At 50.1% G+C, this 19,489-nt stretch overlaps 1 protein-coding gene across 2 annotated transcripts in view; it reads right to left on the reverse strand.

Moving 5' to 3' along the window:
* Positions 1 to 4,606: 4,606 nt before the first annotated feature.
* The window catches only part of Scube3 (signal peptide, CUB domain and EGF like domain containing 3), a 31,577-nt gene continuing 16,694 nt past the window's right edge, over positions 4,607 to 19,489 (reverse strand). For both annotated transcript variants that reach the window (XM_026383590.2, XM_026383589.2), the window contains exons 7-22: positions 15,134 to 15,250; positions 13,285 to 13,407; positions 12,742 to 12,858; positions 11,982 to 12,107; positions 11,585 to 11,701; positions 11,338 to 11,442; positions 10,949 to 11,065; positions 10,472 to 10,630; positions 10,037 to 10,252; positions 9,558 to 9,719; positions 9,185 to 9,352; positions 8,508 to 8,669; positions 7,907 to 8,104; positions 6,824 to 6,976; positions 6,619 to 6,698; positions 4,607 to 4,756 (exon numbers count right to left, since the gene is read on the reverse strand). In XM_026383590.2, the coding sequence (XP_026239375.1) occupies positions 4,607 to 4,756; positions 6,619 to 6,698; positions 6,824 to 6,976; positions 7,907 to 8,104; positions 8,508 to 8,669; positions 9,185 to 9,352; positions 9,558 to 9,719; positions 10,037 to 10,252; positions 10,472 to 10,630; positions 10,949 to 11,065; positions 11,338 to 11,442; positions 11,585 to 11,701; positions 11,982 to 12,107; positions 12,742 to 12,858; positions 13,285 to 13,407; positions 15,134 to 15,250 (2,270 nt within the window). The remainder of the gene's footprint in view (positions 4,757 to 6,618; positions 6,699 to 6,823; positions 6,977 to 7,906; positions 8,105 to 8,507; positions 8,670 to 9,184; positions 9,353 to 9,557; positions 9,720 to 10,036; positions 10,253 to 10,471; positions 10,631 to 10,948; positions 11,066 to 11,337; positions 11,443 to 11,584; positions 11,702 to 11,981; positions 12,108 to 12,741; positions 12,859 to 13,284; positions 13,408 to 15,133; positions 15,251 to 19,489) is intronic.

Raw genomic sequence — 19,489 nt, forward strand, 5'->3', positions numbered from 1 at the left:
CTTAGTGAAGCCATCTCAAAGGAAAAAAAAAAAAAAGGACTAGGGATATATAGCACAGTGGTAAAGCACCCTTGGGTTCAATCCTCAGTACCAAAAGCCAACCAAACAAACAAAAATAGACAATAACAAAACCACTGTTGAATGATGTTCTGTGCTAGAGGTGAGCTATTCTAACTAGGAGAGAGTCTAAGCCATCTGTGGCCTGGACAGCTTTTGTGGATTATATTGTGGTGAGAAGGAACAGTAGTCTAAAATTTCCCTCACTCCCTATATTCCCCCTCAGGAGATAACTGGTTTTTGTTTTTGCAGTACTGGGGATTGAACCCAGGGATGCTCTACTACTGTACTACAAAATTTTTGTTTTTAATTTTGAGACAGGACCTCACTAAGTTGCTGAGGCTGGCCTCAAACTTGCAATACTTCTGCCTCAGCCTCTCAAATTGCTGGGATCACAGACATGCACCACCATGGCTGATAGGAGGTAATTCCTGATACTTTTAAAGATAGACAGGAGACAAGCCTATTTATATTCTAAAATCAATAGGAATAAGATAAAGACTTACCCAAATTCGGGTAAGTCTTCTGTCAGAAGTTACTTTGTCTCCTCAAGCCTTTTTTTTTTTTTTCCAGTTTTTGGTGGACACAACATCTTTATTTTATTTTATGTGGTGCTGAGGTCGAACCCAGTGCCCCATGTATGCCAGGCGAGCACGTTACCACTTGAGCTACATCCCCAGCCCTCCTCAAGCCTTTTTCCAGCTCTAGAATAAGCTATTGAGATACAGGAACAGATGCCAGGCTAAGGAGTTTCATTTAGTATTTTAATAATAATAAAAAAGACAGTACAAAATCCAAACATTTCTTTTTACAACTTCAGATACATATTTTTCCCCAAGTGCAAAATACTCTATGAACTGCATCATTTGCTGTTTATTGTTGATTGTGTAGGAGATGTTTTATCGGCAGCAGTGGAAGGCAGATATAAATACAATATTTTGAGATTTCTTCTACATTAAAAAAAAGCCTCCCACATGATTATTAATGATTATTCTTTGAAACTTCAGTTCAGCTCACACAGAAGAACAAAGTTCTTAGTTTTTCAAACTGCTACAATCTGTGTTGTCTAGATAAGCTGATAACAGAACTGGGTTTTATTCCATCTAATCATACAGTTTCTTAAAGGATTCGTAATCCAAATAATGGCCCAAAGACAGGGTATGCTACCTTTGAGACAGGTCAGATTTTAAAATATCCTTCCTGTTGCTTGCTTCCACTTTGCTCTTACTGTATGTAAGAAAGAACATTTTCTGCTTATGGTCAGTATACTTTGTTTCCCTAGTTTAAGGCTGTCATATTGAGGGTAAGCAGCAAATATAAATATTTGAATGCTCCATAACGTTTTTTGACGTGTTGAGATACGACTGACTTCCTAATCCCGTCCAGAGTCACCTCAAACATGCAATATGGACAACACAAAAGACCAGGACTATACTGTGAAACTTGCAGCAACAAATCTGAGTCTCTACCACCTCCAACTGCCAAACCAAAGCAATCACAGCTCAGTGTCAAGACTTTGGGATTTTTAGGCCCAGGGTGCTCAAGTCCAGGTTTTGATATATTTTCTCTAGACTCTGAGAATTCCCTCAGGCTTCGGGACGGGCCTGGCCTGGCCTGGTAATACCCAGAGGCGGAGAAGTGAAGAGGAGCTGCAGCGCTGCTGAGGATCTAAGTGCTTTTCTGATACTCATCATCGGTGCTTGGAGCTCTCATCAAAATGGCTTCCCTTTGCCAGACGAAGATCAGGGCAGGCTTGGTACCAAGACGAATGAAGCTTCACAGTTCTGTGGCCCTATAAGCACCCCATCCTGCAGGGAGGCCTTTGGGTCACTTCATAAAGAATTCCTATGTACACCATCTCCCATGTTCTTCCACTGGTAAAAACCTCTTTAAATGTCTGACCTGTAAAGCCCTAGAGAGTCCCTGAGTGTTGACTCCTCTTTAGGTCCACTTAATCCCTAGTTTGAGCCCCAGGGCTAGTTCATTCCTCTCTAGTTTCAGCAGCAGCTTTGCCTGGATTCTTAATTCCCAACTTGGATGACCTAAATTAAATTTAGTGGACAATACCAAATCTTTACCTGATCACCAAGATCTGTCTTGATATCAGTTAAAGAGGCCTAGTGGTCTACACTTTCCATACTGTGGAACTCATTTGCAGGTCTCATAAACCATGAAATAAATGATTGGAAGAAGTGTGTTTATGTGTGTGTATGATAGACAGGAAAGGAAGGGATCAAGGAGAAGCCAGATCCTGAAGACATAAATTGGAAAGCACCTTCACTGTTTGGCTTTCCAACAGAAGCAAAATGGTAGGAAAAGAATCAGAAAGTTATCCTAGCTTGTGGTGGAGAATTAGGATGGTCAAAGTTGATTCAAGTAGTTTTCATGGCACTTCCTGAGAAGTAAACATTCCTACTAAATGACCATTTCCTCTGAGTAGATGTACTCATTTAACATCTTCACAATAGTCCTCTTAGACCCATCCCTACGGGCTGTGGTGTTGACTACTGATGTCAGGGGATCTAGTTGTGCCACTGGCCATCTACTGCTAAGGCTTGTTTGGCTAGTGAATGCTACCGATGAGGACTGTCAGGCTCCTTTATTTAGTGTTGGGTCTCCTGGGGGAACAGTAGCCTGGGACAGTCACCTAGAACTGGACCAGAGGAGTCAATTGGTAGCCTTTAACTGACTAGGACTACAGCTTTGAGGGAACTAGAAAACAATCAAAAATAATTTTACAGGCCATAATTGGATTAAGGGTGGAGTGTGTGCAGGGTCTGGGCTTGGGCATAGATTTTATTCTTCATCCTTTTGAAAAACAGTAGTTTGAAACAGGCTTGAAGTCAACTCTAAGAGGGAAATGGCCAGGGTAACTCAGGAGCCTGACTCGGCCCTTTCCCTGGGATTTGTCCTGGTCCTCTTCCATGTACACACCAGGGCGAGACATGAAGACAGGGAAAGGATGGAGGTTTTCCCGACTTGGGGTAGAGAATATCTGACCAATTCCATCGGCCTCTACAATCATGAGGTCCATGCTGAATCCATGGAGAGGTATAAAGACAGCAGGACTAGTTTAAAAAACATGTCCCTCTCCTTCCTGCTTCATCTAGTCCCCCAAATTACTGTCCTACACATCAAATGCCTCCGAGCTATAGCCCTGGGTTAGCCCAGCTGAGGGCTCTAGAGGTCTGGGTGGCCACTGGTAGAACAGACAGATCAGATGCTCTAGGACTCAAAGTTCATGAGATTCAAAACTGATATTCTTCCACTCCAAACATATACTCCTCTCTCATGGGCAGCTATAAATAGGGTTTGCTCTAATAGAGGAAAGAGAAACAAAAACAGAAAACAAAATCCCTCCCTCTAGACAACACAGAAAGACTCAAAATGATTGCACTTATTAGATACGGACAGGGTGGGCAGGAGGCTCGCCAAGTGCACACATTCCTCTTGCTGCCCACAGCCTGAGGCCAGAGGTAGGTGGCTCCAGGCTGGCTGCAGAGTGGGGTCCTCTTTGGTGGAGCCCACAAGCCACCTGGGGCTACAAGGGAAAGACAACGATGGGGCAAGGCCCAGGCTGGCTCGGGTCAACAGCTCGATTTCTTTAAGTACAACACTTAGAAGGGGAGTAAGGCTCCCCCAGGGAGCACTTGGGCAGGCAAGGGTATGGCTGGGCCAGTGAGGACAAGTGAGAAAAGGGATTAGTGTTGGAGGCTGGCATCCAATTGTGCTGTAGTCTAGTCCTTTACATGATACAGATTCTTTTCTGATTTCTTTTGGCAATGCTTTAAAACCTGCTTCCTATCCTGCAGAGCTATAGTCTTTCTCTCAAGAGCCACAGCAGCACATCAAGACGTACTTGGTAATGCCTGCTGCTTCCCTCAGTCAGCCGGTGTCCACCAGCCCAGTGGTGTGGGCCATTTGTAAATGCTTATGGAGTCAACCCCAGTCAGACATGTAGGGGAAGAAAGAGGAGCTGTATAGACAAGAAAGCCAACTGTGTGGTGGCCAGGGCTCCAACTGTGTGCCTCAACGGACTGGTGCTGGCATTAAGTTGGTAGGTCAAAGGCTTCTTTGGCAGGACTCTGGGCTGTTAAAAGTCACCCTGGGGAACCCAGCCAGGGGACGTTTTGGCTCCTGACTAGCAAGGCACAACCTTGTAATGGCAGAAGTCCCTCTTTCCCCTCCCCATTCTCTAGTAGACCCACTTCCTTAGTGGGCTTTTAGCACCCTTCCAAGCTGACCAGGGATGTAAGCTGGTAAAATGGGCAGGGGAGGGGGCAGTGCTGTCCCTTTGCCCCTCTGGGGAATACAGCCAGCACTGGATGGCTTTTCCAGTGAGCATGTAGGAAGAGAGAAACCAGTAGTGAGTGAGTGAGTGAGAGAGAGAGAGAAGAAAACTAGAAAGAAAGGGAGAGTGCCTGGTCTGTATAGTGATACTTTCCTCCAAAAAGAGGAGAGAGTTCCATGTCTGGGGGTAGGGGCTGCCGGCTCTGAGGGTTAAGGAGTCTGGGAGCTAAAAAACCTGGGTCTCTATAGACTATAGGCACTATTTGTAGGGCCTCAGGAAGCTGGAAACTTTGGAGCGAAGCAGCTTGATGAAGGATTTTGGCAGCATCTCCTTGTGTTTCTCTGTGTACTTGAAGTAGTTCTGGGGGTGGGCCAGCACCTCAAAGAAGGCTTTGATGAGCTTCTTGTCCTGCAGAGGATGGTAGGTGGCAACGTGAGCCTCAGTGTCATGGGTGGGGAAGAAGAATAGCCAGCCTCAACTCGGCAGCCCCTCCCACATCTGATACATCTCACATTGAACATCCAGAGATGAGCTGTGGACTCCCTTCCCCACCATCTGCTGCTTTAGAATCCCCCAACTCAGTCAGTGGCAGCTCCAGCCTCAGTCTCCAATCAGTGGAACCATCCTGACGCCTCTCTTTTGCTCACAACTTTGGCAAATCCTGTTGCCTCTACTTTCAAAATATCTAGGGTCTGACCGCTTCTCACCTTCCTAACTGATCTCCTTGCTTTGACCCTCCTACCTTTGACCCTCCATAGACGGTTTCCCCACCTTTGACCCTCCATAGACGGTTTTCCCCACACTGACTTTGCAGGTGTTTGATTGATCCTTTTCCTATTTGAAACACTTCTCTGGGTTGGTTGTTTTTGAGATGAGGGTCCCACTATATTGTCCAGACTGTTCTCAAACTCCTGGCTCAAGCTCCTAAGAAGCTGGGACTACAGGAGCACACCATCGCACCTGGCCAATTTTTTCTTTTCTCAGTGCTGGGGATCAAACCAAAGTCTAGGCATTTGCTCTACCACTGAGCTACACCCTTAGCCCCTCTGGCTTTTATCACTTGTGTAAAAGCCAAGTCCCTTCATAGCACATTGGCTACATGTGATCTGTGCACCGCTCTCCTCCTCTATTCTTCCTCACCACGTGGAGCCACCCTGGCCTTCTTAGGTTCTTAAACATGCCAAACTGCTCCTTAGCTTGGAATATTCCTCCCTGGTCTTCTAATGGGTATTCCCTTGATCTCATTCAGAATGAGTCTCTTCTCCTCAGAGGCTTTTCCTGACTGCCCCCACCATCTGTGACATGTGTGGAGCCTGGTAAATGCCAGGCACTGGGCATTGGAACTCAGATGACCTGGTCCCTAGGCCGGTGTTCTTTCTACTACATTCACTGGTTTCTCTAACCACTTTGATCAGAATAGCTGTGCTACTTATGCACATACTTATACTATGGAACTGGTGTTCCATAGTATATCTGATTTGAAATAATGATTTAGATGCATAAAGAATATTTGAAAAGTATTGCTAAAATTATACTTCTTGAAGTTTTTTCATCACAAGTTTTAGATTTTTCATATTTTATCTCAATGATAATATAAAATTATGTTACTAATAATACAAATTATATTACTACTAATAAAGACAGAACTTTTTTGCAGTGATAACTCATGAAGCATGATTGTACAACTAGACTGTAGTAAGATGTTTTCAAATTTAGATCCCCTGACCCAAAATTTCTGGTCTATTCTTCAGTGTTGGAAATATTTCTTTTCCTGTACAGATACATAGGGGCTGGGGATGTGGCTCAGTGGTAGAGCAAAGGCCCTGGGTTCAATCCCTAGCATATGCACAAAAAAGATATCTGTCTATCTATGAATTGATCCTGACAGAGGTGTGCTAACCTGCTGCTTCTCTGTGGGAGTGGGGATGGTAAAGGGAGGAAGGGGCTTCTGTAAGAGCAATTAAGTACAGAAATAATTTTTCCTGTATCCTTGGTGGCAAAGATAGGAGATATTTCTTCTCTTAGCCTTCTCTTTATCTTCCACCTTTCCCCCTAGGTGTAATGGAGTCTGGGTGACAGTGTAGACGGCTTTCCCACAGGGCAGGTTCTTTAACTCTGTGCCTCGGTTTCCTCATTTGCAATGATGAAACCACCTGCCTTGTAGAGCTATCTTGTGTATCAATTGCAAATATTCACATTGGCCCTTAGCATGTTGCCTGCGCATTGTCACATGCTCATTATGTTAGTCGTCATTGTCAGTATTCACTTGCCTTTAAGATCTCCTGGTGGTTTTCAGAGGCATAGAGTCGGCCATCCCGTACAATGTCTTCTACCAGCTGCTCATAGTCTTCTGCAAAGTTGATCAAGGGAGAGGGGCTGAAGGGTAGGAGCTCATTCTCCTTCCCTAGCTCCCTCCCAAGACCTATGAGCCTCTCCTTTCTTGCCCACCTCCCTGGCTCTCCTGCCATCACTCACCATCATAGGTAACATAGGGAATCTGGAAGCCACGGGCACTGTTGGCCTCACTTGTCTTAAAGTTGATCCAAAGCTTCCTGGACCGGGCGGTGAAGGCAATGGGACGCTCATAGGTCTGGCAGGTCTCATAAGTGGTGATGGAGGATGGGGAGGCTGGCAAGGCAAGGAGCAGGTCAGTGGAGCAGCAGGGCAGGCTACCCAAGCCCTGCTGGAATTAGGGCCATGGAGTTGTGGGCAGAATCAGAGGCTCCCACCCCTGAAAACACACACACACACACACACACACACACACACACACGCACACACACACACGCACACAGCCATAACCCCACTCCCACTGCACCCTGAGTTCATTCCACAATGCCTATTTAAGTCCAGGCACTCACATAGAGTGTGTTTTTGTGTTTTGTTTTGTTTTTAGTAGTATTAAGGATCAAACTCATGCAAGGCAAGCACTCTACTAATTTGCTCCACCCCCAGCCCTAATGTATGAAATTTGACATTTAAGTGAATGGATGGCAAAAATGCTAGGATTAGAAAATGTCATAGGTAATAGCATTGGTGTTCTAGCCCCAGGGCTGGCTGGCTTTCTATCTTTAATTTTTTTGGTATTGGAGACTGAACACAGAGGAACTTTACCACTGAGCTACATCCCTAGTCCTTTTTATTTTATTTATTTGTGGTGCTAGGGATTGAACCCAGGGCCTTGTGCATGCAAGGCAATCACTCTACCAACTGAGCTATATCCTCAGCCCTTATTTTTTATTTTGAGATAGGGTCTCGCTAAATTGCTTAAGACCTCTCTAATTTACCTAATTTACTCGAACTTGTGATCCTCCTGCGTCAGCCTCCCTGGCCTCTGGGACTCCAGGTGTGAACCAGCATGCCCGCTGGCTTTCTTAACTCTACTTTCCACCAAAGCTGCTATTTTCCTCTGTTAGTTCCTCTCCTTAAGGCTTCTCTCACAATTTTGCGCTCATGGGTCTCTAACTTTACTGCCCCACTTCTTCCTGTACCAAACTCGATTTCCCTCCCAGCCAGATTCAGACTTCCCTTCCCTGGCCCAGCTCTGTAGCCACCCACAGTTCTTTCTCATGACGAGGACGTCCCCACACTCGTCCTCAGATGGCAGGAAGATCTCAGGTACCACGATAAGGATCTTGCGCTTGGGTGGGGGGTTGATGTTCCAGATGCACTCCACGCCGGCTGGGTAGTTGCCCGGGTAGTTGGGGGACTCGATATAGCCAGTGAACTCACCTAGCTCCCCACCACACTGTCGGTCTGCAGCCAAGCCCAGTGGATAGAGCGAGAAAGAGAAGGGATGTCAGTGGGGAACCGGGTTGGGGATACTGAAGAGTATTGAGGTAGAAACAGACCCGGGGCAGCCTCATTCTAGTTCATCATCCACTTCCCATGTTCCGGATCCACCATCCTTCCTGCCCTGCCAGTACCTTCTCACTTCACTTGTCTTTGCCTCCCTATTACCTGTTTCTAGGGAAAGGATGCCACAGGGCTCAGCCTCGCAGCGGGCCTAGAGATCCGGGGGGATTGGAGAAGTGTGGAGAAGGGAACTTTCCTGTCCATTCACCCACAGCTCTGCTTCCTGTTGTTTACCCCTCTTTTCTTCCCCTGCCCATTGCTCCCAGGGCTCTACCCTCTTTCCCACAGCTGGCCTGCCACATACTCTTGCACTGGGTCACACTGGTAGAGCCATCAAAGTCAGTGCTGGTGTTTCCTGGACAGCGGGTGCAGAAGTTCTGACGGAAGTCAGGCTGATAGGAGCCCATGGCACAGCGGATACAACGATGGATGCTGGTGTTGTAGTAGTGCCCTGGGGAGCACTGGACTGCAGGCAAAGGGAAGGGGCAGGAATCAAGATGACAGGCACGGGGGTACTCCGGGTTGTAGGGTGGGCAGGTCCTATTGGTCATGGTGAATCAGGAGATTGAAGACTCCAGGGTTCTCCCGGGATCTTAACCTTTCCAAGTTATACCAGAATTTAAGCCCAAAGGGAAAATAGTTTTACAGAATGGTTAGCTGCAGTACTAATCTTTTCTTTTTTTTTTTCCAGAGACTGAGCATAGGGCTGAACTGACAGGGAAACTCATCCCAATGAGTGCTGGTGGGGTAGTTCTCCAAAGCAGAAGGGAAAGTGTTCATTTTTTTGTGATCCTCAGACTTGGGCTGGTGGATGCCAGGATGGCTCCTGAGAGGGACAGTGTGGCTGGTCAGGCAGCGGGGCTGTTTCTGTTTGGGGGAAGGTGGTAGGGCAGCATACTCAGGTCTGCTCTGGGGACTTGGAGACAGTTTTTGAGTATTTGGGGTTAGGGCGTCCCCTAGGGGGGTGAGTAGCTTACTCACCCTTAGTGTCACAATCTTGGAAGGAGATGGCCCCCTCATGCTTGGTGGTGAGGCCTCCACCACATGGGAAGCACAGGGTCCGTCCTGCTTCAGGTTGGTAGGTGCCCCGTGGGCATGGCTGGCAGGGCTTGAACCCATCCACAGAGTGTTGGCCAGGTGGGCACTGACCTGCAATGAACCAAGGGCCCAATTCTCATGGGGATGGTCCTTAGTCACCCATGGGGTCCCCCAGTCTCAGGGAACAGAGGCACACAAACAGAATGTCAACTAGGAGAGTGGCCTGGAGCCTGGGCCTGCCCTTTGGGAAATCCCATGCCCATGGGCATCCCAGTGCCCACCCTAGCCCAATCTGTATTGTTTGTTCCCCTGGCACCTGCACACGTGGTGATGTTGGTGGCTCCAAGAGGCCCGTGGGCATCACTGCCAGGGCAAAGGTCGCAGGAGAGCTGCCCTTCTCTCTCCTGGAAGGTGCCCGCTGGGCATGGCACACACTGCTCCGTCTGGCCGTGGTAATACGTTCCCTGCGGGCAGCTGACTGAGGGAGAGTCGGCCGTGCTAGCTCCCCACCCTCCATTTCCCACCCCCCAGGCCTAGGATTCCCTTTCCCGTTCCCCCAGATTTGAGGAGAGTCTCTTTGCTAAGTAATAAACAGAATCCTTAGAGAGCTGGAGAGGTCAAATCCGTGTGCAGGAGAGTTGCTGGCCCTGCCTGGTGTCCTAGATTTTAGCCTGAGACTGGGGAAGGGAGGACGGTGGGCAGGAGGGTCTTAGCTGCCTCATAATTTGAGAAATGTACCTGAGGCTGTAAAGCTGGGCCTGCCCCACTCCCGTGCTCCCCAGCAAGTTCCCTTACCACACTTGGTCCCAGCACGATGCTGCCCAGGCCTGCAGACCTCCACCAGCTCTGCTCGCTCCCCCGATACCGGGCCTGGCTTGTGGGCTAGTTCATAGTCGAGGCCCGCTAGGCGCAGCAGGAAGCGGTCCTGGTTGATGGACTTTCTGAGCATCTTCAGGGATCCTTTCAATCGCCTTTCCATCCGCTGTCGAAGGCAAGGCAGCCCGCAGCCAGCTGGCGGTGGATGGTGCGAGTTGGAGAGCAAGAGAGAATGGCATAAGCAGGAGGGCAGGGGAGAACAGGCTGGAGGTAGGAGGGCAAGGTTTGGGGACTAGTTCTGGACTTGTCATTACACGGGTTCTGCTCCTAATACAGGCTGGTCCCTTCCTTTGGCTGGTGAGACCTGTGGTTTCCCCACCTCTGCCCTGCCCATAACAGTGTTCCCAGTCCCACCTGTAGTTTCTTCAGCTCTGACCTCTGCTTCCAGTTCTAGGGTGAGCCGGGTGACCTCCTTGCCTGGGGGGGTCCGGGCCCGCCGACCCTTGCCCTTCCGAGAGGAGTCACACTTGAGGTGAATGAAGGTGACCTGGCAGTCAGAGCAGGGGGCACCACCTGGGGGAGAAGTCTTGTCAACTCCAGAGGTGCCCTCTGGGGACAGGGAAAATTCTCCCTCCCAGTTCTCACCTCTACCCCAACCCAGACAGATGGTACCAGTAACGACAACTCTTAGTCTAGGATACTAGTTAGTTGGCGGAGGGGAATAGCCTGGGACTTCCTTAGGTCTTAGGCCTACAATTGTTTTTTCCCCTGCTCTGTCCCGAGTTCAGGGTGCTGGTGGTTTTCTGGAAGAAATCTCACTAAGCAGAGGAGAGGAGGGGTGGGGAGAGTGGTGGCTAGAAAGCCCATTGAGGTGAGGTCCCCAGTCCAGACCTGGCCCCAGGATTCTCCCAGGCTCCTCCATTTTGCCTTTGTTTCGCAGGTGCAAACGGCATTTGGCGTCTTTGATCTTGAAGGAGGCCCGCTGCTTAACCGACAGCACTGCAGCCTCTAGAGGGATGGCAGAAGCTCAGTACAGCATAGGGGTCCCCCGGGGTGAGGGCTGCTATGGAGGGTGTTACAGAGCTGGACACCAAACAGGGGACTTGTCTAGAGTAGGATTGTGAAAGCAATATAGGGATCAGTTGTTAGGGACAAAAGGAGTGAGGCAACAGGGCTAGAGAATGACAAAGCCAAGAAGGAGACTCAGGAGAAAGTAATGAAGAGAAATAAAGGGTTGACACAGGAGGGGAGGGGAATAGGGCTTCCAGGCTGTTGCTCACCATGACAGTGGTTGGAGTTGGTGCTGTTCCCAGGGTGGCCAGCTCGGGCTGGCGCGGCCTTAGGACTGGGGGTGCCACAGCTCACCGTGAAGCCATTCTCGGACTCTGAGAGAAGGGGCCCATCACCACTCTGATCTTCCCCCAAGCCCCCTCTGGTTGGAAGAATCCCAGGGGAGCAGAAGAGCTGCTGGGAGGCCAACCTTTTCTCTCCCCACCTCCAGCCCTCCAGTACCTCCCTCCCATATACCTGGCAAAAACCGGGCCCGGGAGGGACAGGTCAGGGCACAGGTGTCCTTCTTGCCAGACCGGTTACAGCTGAGCATGGCTTTTGAGGCCCCAGAACTGCCCTGACACTTCACTGGCTCTAGGAAGGGGAGAGAGGCCTGAGGAGACAGGTGCATTCCTCTCCCACCCTCTCCCTTAACTGTCTGATGTGGAAGAAGGGAATCAGCTACGTGCAGAACGCTGCTGTGTCCGTGGAGATTGATGAAGGCAGTATTTACCAGAAATTCATGTCTAACTCAGAGGGTTACATTCTCCACCCTCTTCCCCTTCACGCCTTCCCAGCCAGGTGCTCTGTAAAAGACCTCAACTCTTCCCCGAAACTGCAATGCCAACTTCAGCCAGAAGAGGGCGCTGCGCACCTGTGCAATCCTTGCCATTCCAGTGCAGTCGGCCCTGGCCTGCTGGACAGGTACACTGGTAACTGCCAGGAGTGTTGATGCAGCCAAATCGGCAGCCTCCCCCGTTGATGCTGCATTCATCCACGTCTGCCGGAAGAGTAGACAGACAGACAAATAAGGTGGGGGCGGAGTAGGAGCTAGGGTGTGGGCAGTGAGTGAGGGCTTTGGAGAGGGCCTGGGGGTTCCTTGAGTTACGCAAGATGAGTAAATTCTAGAGAGCGACATAATAATACAATATTATGCCTATCATGAACAATACTGTTTAGTAGACATTTTAAAAAATATAAGAGGGTAGATATCATGTTAAATGTTCTTAAAATAAAAAGAATGTTTTAAGAGTTGTCTGGCCTGAGGAGAGCTCAATCCTCCTCCCCTATCTCTGTCGCTAAAGGAACCATAAAGAAGGGGCGAAGCTGACCAGCTTTTTAAAGGCTTCCACTCCTACCTACCAGTGAGGCTGTTGTTTTGAAGCTGAGGGTGGAGGTCCAGAAACGGTGATGGAAATGGGAGGGAGGATGCTATTCTCTGATGCCCCACCTCCCTGCTGACCTTCAGAGGTTGTCTTAATTTCTCCCATTTCATCACAGTGGATGCAGACATGGCACATGCACCCAGGCTGCCCATGAGCCACAAGCCAGTGCAGAGCTTCAGTCACTTTAATTGGAGGGTGAAAAGGCAAGAAAGGAAAGGGTGGGAGCGGGATGCAAGCTTGCTGGCTTACCTCCACAGTGGGTGACACCATATAGCAGGTAGCCACGGTGACAGAGACACTGGAAGCTTCCTGGTGTATTGACACATATGTGGTCACAGGTTCGATCAAAGGAGCATTCGTCTATATCTGGAAAAGCAAGGATATAATCTACTGAATCTGTCCTGGGGCACATGACACTGGCTCAGGTACAGGACCCAAGTGAGGGACCTTGGCTCTCCCCCTTGAGTTGAAACAGTCTACTTGTGGCCTGGCCATAGAGCAGTGACTGAGTGCTACTGACCCATCCTCTTGGATGTCCCTTCTACTTGGAGACCTTGGAGTCTGGGCCCATGAGTGGTTATGCAGGTAATACTCAACCAAGGACATGAACTGGGGTGAAATCTATCCCTCACTCCTCACCAACTGTGCATTCCACTAAGAAGCTGGTCCACCAAAAGGAGGGGTACGATTTGCCAATATGTAGCATGATACAGAGTCTCTGCAATGTCTGTTGAGCTTCTCCCACCCCATGAACCTCTCCTGTGGTTTTCACCTTGGCCCAAGTCTGCTCACCCTGGCAGTTCCTCTCATTGATGAGAAGCTTATAGCCCTTCTTGCAGCTGCATTCGAAGCTGCCTACTGTGTTGCGGCAGATGTGGTCACAGCCCCCGTTGTTCAAACGACACTCGTCTATGTCTGGGGAAGCAAGGCAAAATAGAACAAATGACAATGTTGAGGGCTGGGGTTGTAGCTCAGTGGTACAGCACCTGCCTAGCATGCATGAGGCACTAGGTTTGATCCTTGGCATCACATAAGTAATTTTTTTTTTAAGACTATGTTGAAGGCTGGGAACAAGGAGACAAGATCCCTTCCTCACAGAGACAAGGAAAATCAAGGAGGTCCCTAGGCCTGCCCCTTTTGACTTGGATCACCCTCCTGTGTCCTCCTTATTCAGGGGATCTGAGGCTCTTAGTAACATCCTCTCTTCTGGGACTGAGTCTGGTATCCAGAATCAGGCAATCAAGGGAACTGCCTGGAGCAGGTGGGCATTTGACCAACAGACTAACCCATGCCCCTGAAGATGTTCCCAAGCAGGCTGGTGGGTAGGGTTATCCCATTCCTGTCCTCTAGCCCTGTCACAAGGGCACTGTCAAGAGCACTGAGTGGGACCAAGGAGAGGTGCAGAGTCAAAAAGGACTCACTAGAAAGGAACAGCCTTTGGGGAGGAGGAGCTGGGAAAGAGGCCAGGCGGGGAGGACTTCCAGGAGAGCCAGTAAGGCTGGTAGTTGATGGGGGAGGGCGGGGGCCAGGCAGGGGGCTGGACTGAGAGAGGTCTGGAGAGACTCAGGCCTGAGGCAGCTTTCAGCACTAGAGAGGGAAAGGGGGGTGGGTGAGCAGCTTCCTTCCTGAGGTCAAGTTCCCCAAGCTGGTGGCAGACAGGACCCAGGCTACCCACCCCTCCTTGCGGGGGAGGGGGCAGGGAGGGCAGCCTTCCACTTCACTCTCAGCATACCTGTCAACAGTCCTTCCCAGCAGGAAACCTCTCAACTCTGCCTGGCTGACCTGCTGCCCCAGCCCACCCCCCTCCTCTCACAGCTGTTGGGCCAAAAGACACAAAGAAGGATCCCAGTACTCCTTCCAGTGCGACTCCGTGTGACTAGGGGACACAGACCTGATGAATGATTATTTTCAATATGGCTGCCTTCCCTTTTTCTCCTCCAACTCCTATATCCTTCCCCAGGCCTGGCTAATTAAAAGAAGGGGAAGCAGAATGGACATTATAGGAAATCATACTGTAATGACAGCTACATAAAGTGCTTGCCATATTCCAAGCTCCATTTGTATAAAATAACTCATTTAATCCTCAAAACACATCTATGAGGAGAGTATATGGGGAAACTGAGGCACAGTACCGTGAAGTGACCTGCCCAGGATCACAGCACTTGGAGGGGCAGAGCAAGGATCCCATCACAGTAGCCAGGCATCCATGCGCCTAGCTGCTGACCTCTTCTCCCTTGGCCAGTACAGCCTTTCTAAGGGCCCAGATCATCTCCCTGGAGCCCCCCGAGAAGGTCTGAGGATGTGGGTTAAGATTATGAATACACCTGTGAACTCATGCACAGGTCTCAAATGTCCTTCCAGCCCAGGGACAAATGTGAACAGCTGGGACCCACAGGCTGGGGATGGGAGCAGGCAATAATGGGGGCAGAGGCGGAGGGCACTGAGGAACTGGCTGCACTTTTATGCCCCTTGAGCTGAGATGGGAAATGTGGACAGGACACAACCTTTAGCCTTGTCCTGGGTTCCTTATAAGAAGGACATTGAGGAGGAGGGGAGGGTATGTCCCATAATAGCTTCTCTGGCACCAACCTCAGCCCCTTACCAAAGGTTTCCGTGCCTCTCGTCCTCTTGCAGCCCTTACCTTTGCAGGTCTTCCTATCTGGCTGCAGCATGAAGCCCACAGGACAGCTGCAGTGGACACCAGTCGCAGCATCGTGGCACTTACTGTCGCAGCCCCCGTTGTTGACAGCACAGGTCTCTGTTTAGGAGGGAGGTGGGGGTGGTAATGGGATTATTGGCCTAGAGTCTCAAACTCAGGATGGTGGAGAGCTCAGAGGCCAGAGGGTAAGCCTTGGCTGCCCCCCAACCCTGTGCTTTAGCAGGAGCACCCGGTGGAGGCTCCAGCCCCCTTCCTCCCATCACTCCCAACCCCCAGCCCCTCAAGTGCAGCCAAGCAGTCCACTTCCCTGCCCCCTACTTGATTGAAACAAGGTGGACAGCAGTGAGGCAGGTACAAGCCAGAGCTGTCAGGCAGGAATGTGCTGAGGGGTGGAGGAGGGGGGCAGGAGGGATGAGAGCTAAGCAGGGGGTGGTTCTGGCCACCGGGGAACAGAAGGGATGGACAGGAATCTCCTTCTCTTCCCTCTGAACCATCTCTTAGTGGTGGGGCGGGGGTCGTGGTGGGGCAGGGGTCATGGTGGACAATCTTACTGGACTGCGAAGAGTGAGTGTGAGATTCCTAAGACAGTTGAGGGGTGCCCATCAATTCACCTCCTCTTGCTCCCCACCCAGCTGTCTTAAGAAAAAGACCCAGTTTCAGGACAGCCCAGCTTCCAAGGAGACAGCACATACTGGGCCATTTGCCTTCACCTCCTCCCAAGCCCTCCTTTTAGCTCCAGATGGACATCACTGGCTATTCTGGAGTGGTTTTACTTTCCTAATGGGGAAATAATGTGCAGGAGAGGATAGGGGACAAAAGGAGAAAAAAACCTCAGAGAAGAAAGAATGTGAAAAGGGAGGTGAAAGAATAAGAACACCTCAGAGCTGGACAAAACCCCACCCCTATTCCACTAAGTGTCTTGCATTGCTCGCTCCTGGCTGGTGAGCTTTCCCTTTGCTGAGAGGCTGTGGGAGTGTGGATGGGGCACTCTTCCTTTTTTTCTGAATTCAGTGCAGGAGAAAAACAGGTTTAAACAGCAGGTGAGTCCAAGGGAAAACCATTAGTTCTAATAGTCAAAAGCCTGAGCCAGGGACTGAGGGGTGTGTGGAGCCATCCTCTGGGTGCCTACAGTTCTCCCATTAGAGAATCCCAAGGCCTCTGCTAGGAGAGAGGAGAGTGGTTCGCAGAATTGGGGACTCATAAGAAAAGCACAGGGCAGTGCTGCTACCTTCTTGAATCCGACTCCAAACATTTGGGCCCCACCCTGTCACCAACAAAAACAGCAAGGCCAGGGCTCCAGGAGAAGCCAGCCTCTATCTGTGGGTCCATGGCCATGTCTTGATCCTGCAAATGCCTATGACCAGGAGCAGCACAATGGGATTTCCTCTGTGTCATTCCCTCAAGGAACCTGGAGGAAACTTGAGTTCCGACTCCAAGCTCAGCCTTCTTTCCAAGAGTGCTCTTGGCATAGTGGCCCACCAAGCCCTGGATCAGGGAGCGGGGAACACTGAAGGATTCAGGGTGGGGGCAGCAGAGCTGCACGATGTTGATCCCAGACTAGACCAAGAGGGCTGTCTACCTCCACAGGATGGCATTGCTCAGAGCAGTATGGCGTAGCCTCACCTGTGGCTCTCCAGGTCACAAAACCACAAATTACCTGTGCTTACTCTGCACCCAGTACTTACTAGATGCCGTACACACACACCATCTTGATCACTGCTATCCTCTTATTTTACAGAGGAGTGAACTGAGGATCAGAGAGGAAGGAAGGTAGCTTGCCTGAGGTCACAGAGCTGGAAAGTGGCAGAGCCAGCATTCAGATTCGCCCTAATTGAACTCTGATGCCAGGCTCTTAACCTTATGGAGCAGACAATAGTGAGTAATGCTGGGACTGTAAACCAGGGGCTAAGAACCCAAGACAGGTGCCCCAAGAAGCGGATGGCATCGAATCCTACCACCCCTATCTCAAGTAGCATGGTGGGCATGATGGGTAAAATGGATCTGGACAGCTCTTTTTGTAGTGAGAGGGAGGCAGGCAGATGGCTGGGAAGGAGGTGTGGTGTTGTTAGAAGGTGAGGGACGGGGGGCAAGGAACACAAGAAGAAGGAGAGAAGGAGAGTGACTGAAACAGAGGAAGACAAGACCAACATGAAGCTTCCTGAGCCAGTTCTTAAGGATTGGGGTTTCCTGTCACCTGACAGGCCCAGGACCCAGGCTGCCAGGGAGCCTGATGGCAGCTGGGGCCCAGTTAGACTGGGCTCAATGGGCATGCAGTTAGTGGGAGCCCCAGCGGGTTAGCCCTTCCCCTAGCAAGCCAGTGAGAGCAAGCGGAGAGAGCAGACATATTTACCATTAGAAACGGCCTGAGCGGGGATGTGCTGCTCTAGCCGCCTTTCCCCTGTTTGACATTGTAAAAAAGCTGTTTAGATGGTGGGGCAGGAGCCACAGTGGGCCCCAGACCCCTTCCCACCCACTCCTCCACCCTATAAGCCCAAAAGTCTGGCCCTGGATGGCGAGCTCTGAGGCCCCAGTTCTCAGCCTTGTCCTGCCTGGGATCCTCAACGAAGCCACGCTCTCACCAAATGACTAGAAAACTGAGACACTGAGTCTCAAATAGGGGCAACTGTGGGCCCAACACCACATGGCATGCCAAAGGCAAAGCTGGCATGCAGCATCAAATCTTAGAACGAAACCCCAAATCCCAAAGGGTTCCCAGCCTTTCTGCTCAACTTGGCTGCCCTCTCAGTCTCCCCACCAAAGCTGAATATCCTGATGGCCCCAGACAATGACATTTCCTCCTACGAAGGCTGGTTAGAAACATGAGATACCGGGCAAGGTAAATAAGTTCTAGTGGAGCAGAGGAAGAGGGTCTAGGAAAGAACACAACTGAAAACCCTAGAACAGCTTCGTTTGCTCTCTTCTGTTTCACTTGGCCATGGCCCAGATGGTGGAGTGGATCTTGGATTAGAGAAGAGCTCAAGCTTAATAAGGGTATTTTCAAAAGCAGCCATGTCCAGGACTATCTGAAGTGAAAGAAACAGAGAGAGATCCAGAACTCATATGCATGGGCCCTGAACTCTGACCCATATCTTTTCTTTAGGAACCTCTTGCAGTTTCTTTTGGGAGACTCTGGGGATGTGGGGATTTGTGGATGTGTCCAGGGGTGGTAGAAGGTTTAGAAAATGGAAGAATTAGACCTATGGGAGGAGAATACATAAGGAGCTAGAACAGGCCAGAAAACACAACATTGATACCTAAACATGTTTTAGGGATTTTGGAGAGTTGATTGAGAGGGAAACATGTGACAGGAGAGTTTTCAATTACAGAAGCACTTTAGGACTGTGCGTGCAAGTCTCTGCTGCAGATGCCTGAGGGAACCCTGTGAGGACCATCTGCTCCCCTGTGAAGAGGACAGGTGTCTGGAGTGGGGTGGGGGAAAGTCTGGTTCTTAAGCTGAATGTCACATCTCTGACATACATGACTTCACACAGCGGAGCTGTGTTCACACCTCCCCTCCCCAGCCTGCTGCTGTAGCCCACCAATGCACAGCCTCCCCTAAACACCCTATGCCCACAGAGCGAGCTCACCCCTGCCTGGCTCGGGACCCAGCCAAAGCGCTTCCCTATCATCTGGCACTTCTCCAAGTGAACACCTCTCCTGTCATCTTGTCAACACTAAAGTCTTGGGGGATTAGGAGTTAATTTTAAGGAACTAAGTTCATCTAGGTACCTGGAGATACATAAAGTAGGGCCTGGGAGTTCAGGAAGAGAGATTCAGGCATTAAAAGGGCCCTGAGGGACAGGGTACAGCTCAGCAGTAAAGTACTTGTCTAGACATGCACTAGGCCCTGGGCTTAATCTCCAGCATCACAAACAAACAAAAAACCCTCAAATCGGGGCTGGGGTTGTGGCTCCGCAGTAGAGCGCTCACCTAGCGTGTGTGAGGCCCTTGGTTTGATCCTTAGCACCACATAAAGATAAATAAATAAAACAAAGGTATTGTGTCCAACTACAACCAAAAAAAAAAAACAAAAAACCTCTCAAACCAGGGCGAGAGAGATTGAAGGCCCAACTGGGTAAGGAGTGGGAGGGCTACAGGCAGAGCTGAGAGGGGTGACGTTGGAAACCAGAAGAGAAGGAAAACAGAGTGAGGCAGTCGGCGAGGGGAGCAGAAAGGGTATTTGCAGGAGTGAGGAGGCAAAGGATAAAGAGGAAGAAGACACCTGTGCTAGGAAACCCCATTAGTCAGCCCAGGGCTGGGAGGCTTTGATAGCTCCATCTCACCACGCTTCCAACAGGCCCTCTGGTTAGGCCTAATCAGCGGGTTCCCCATTTCCTC

The sequence above is a fragment of the Urocitellus parryii genome, chromosome 8, assembly GCF_045843805.1.
Source record: "Urocitellus parryii isolate mUroPar1 chromosome 8, mUroPar1.hap1, whole genome shotgun sequence".
Classification (NCBI taxonomy): Eukaryota; Metazoa; Chordata; class Mammalia; order Rodentia; family Sciuridae; genus Urocitellus; species Urocitellus parryii.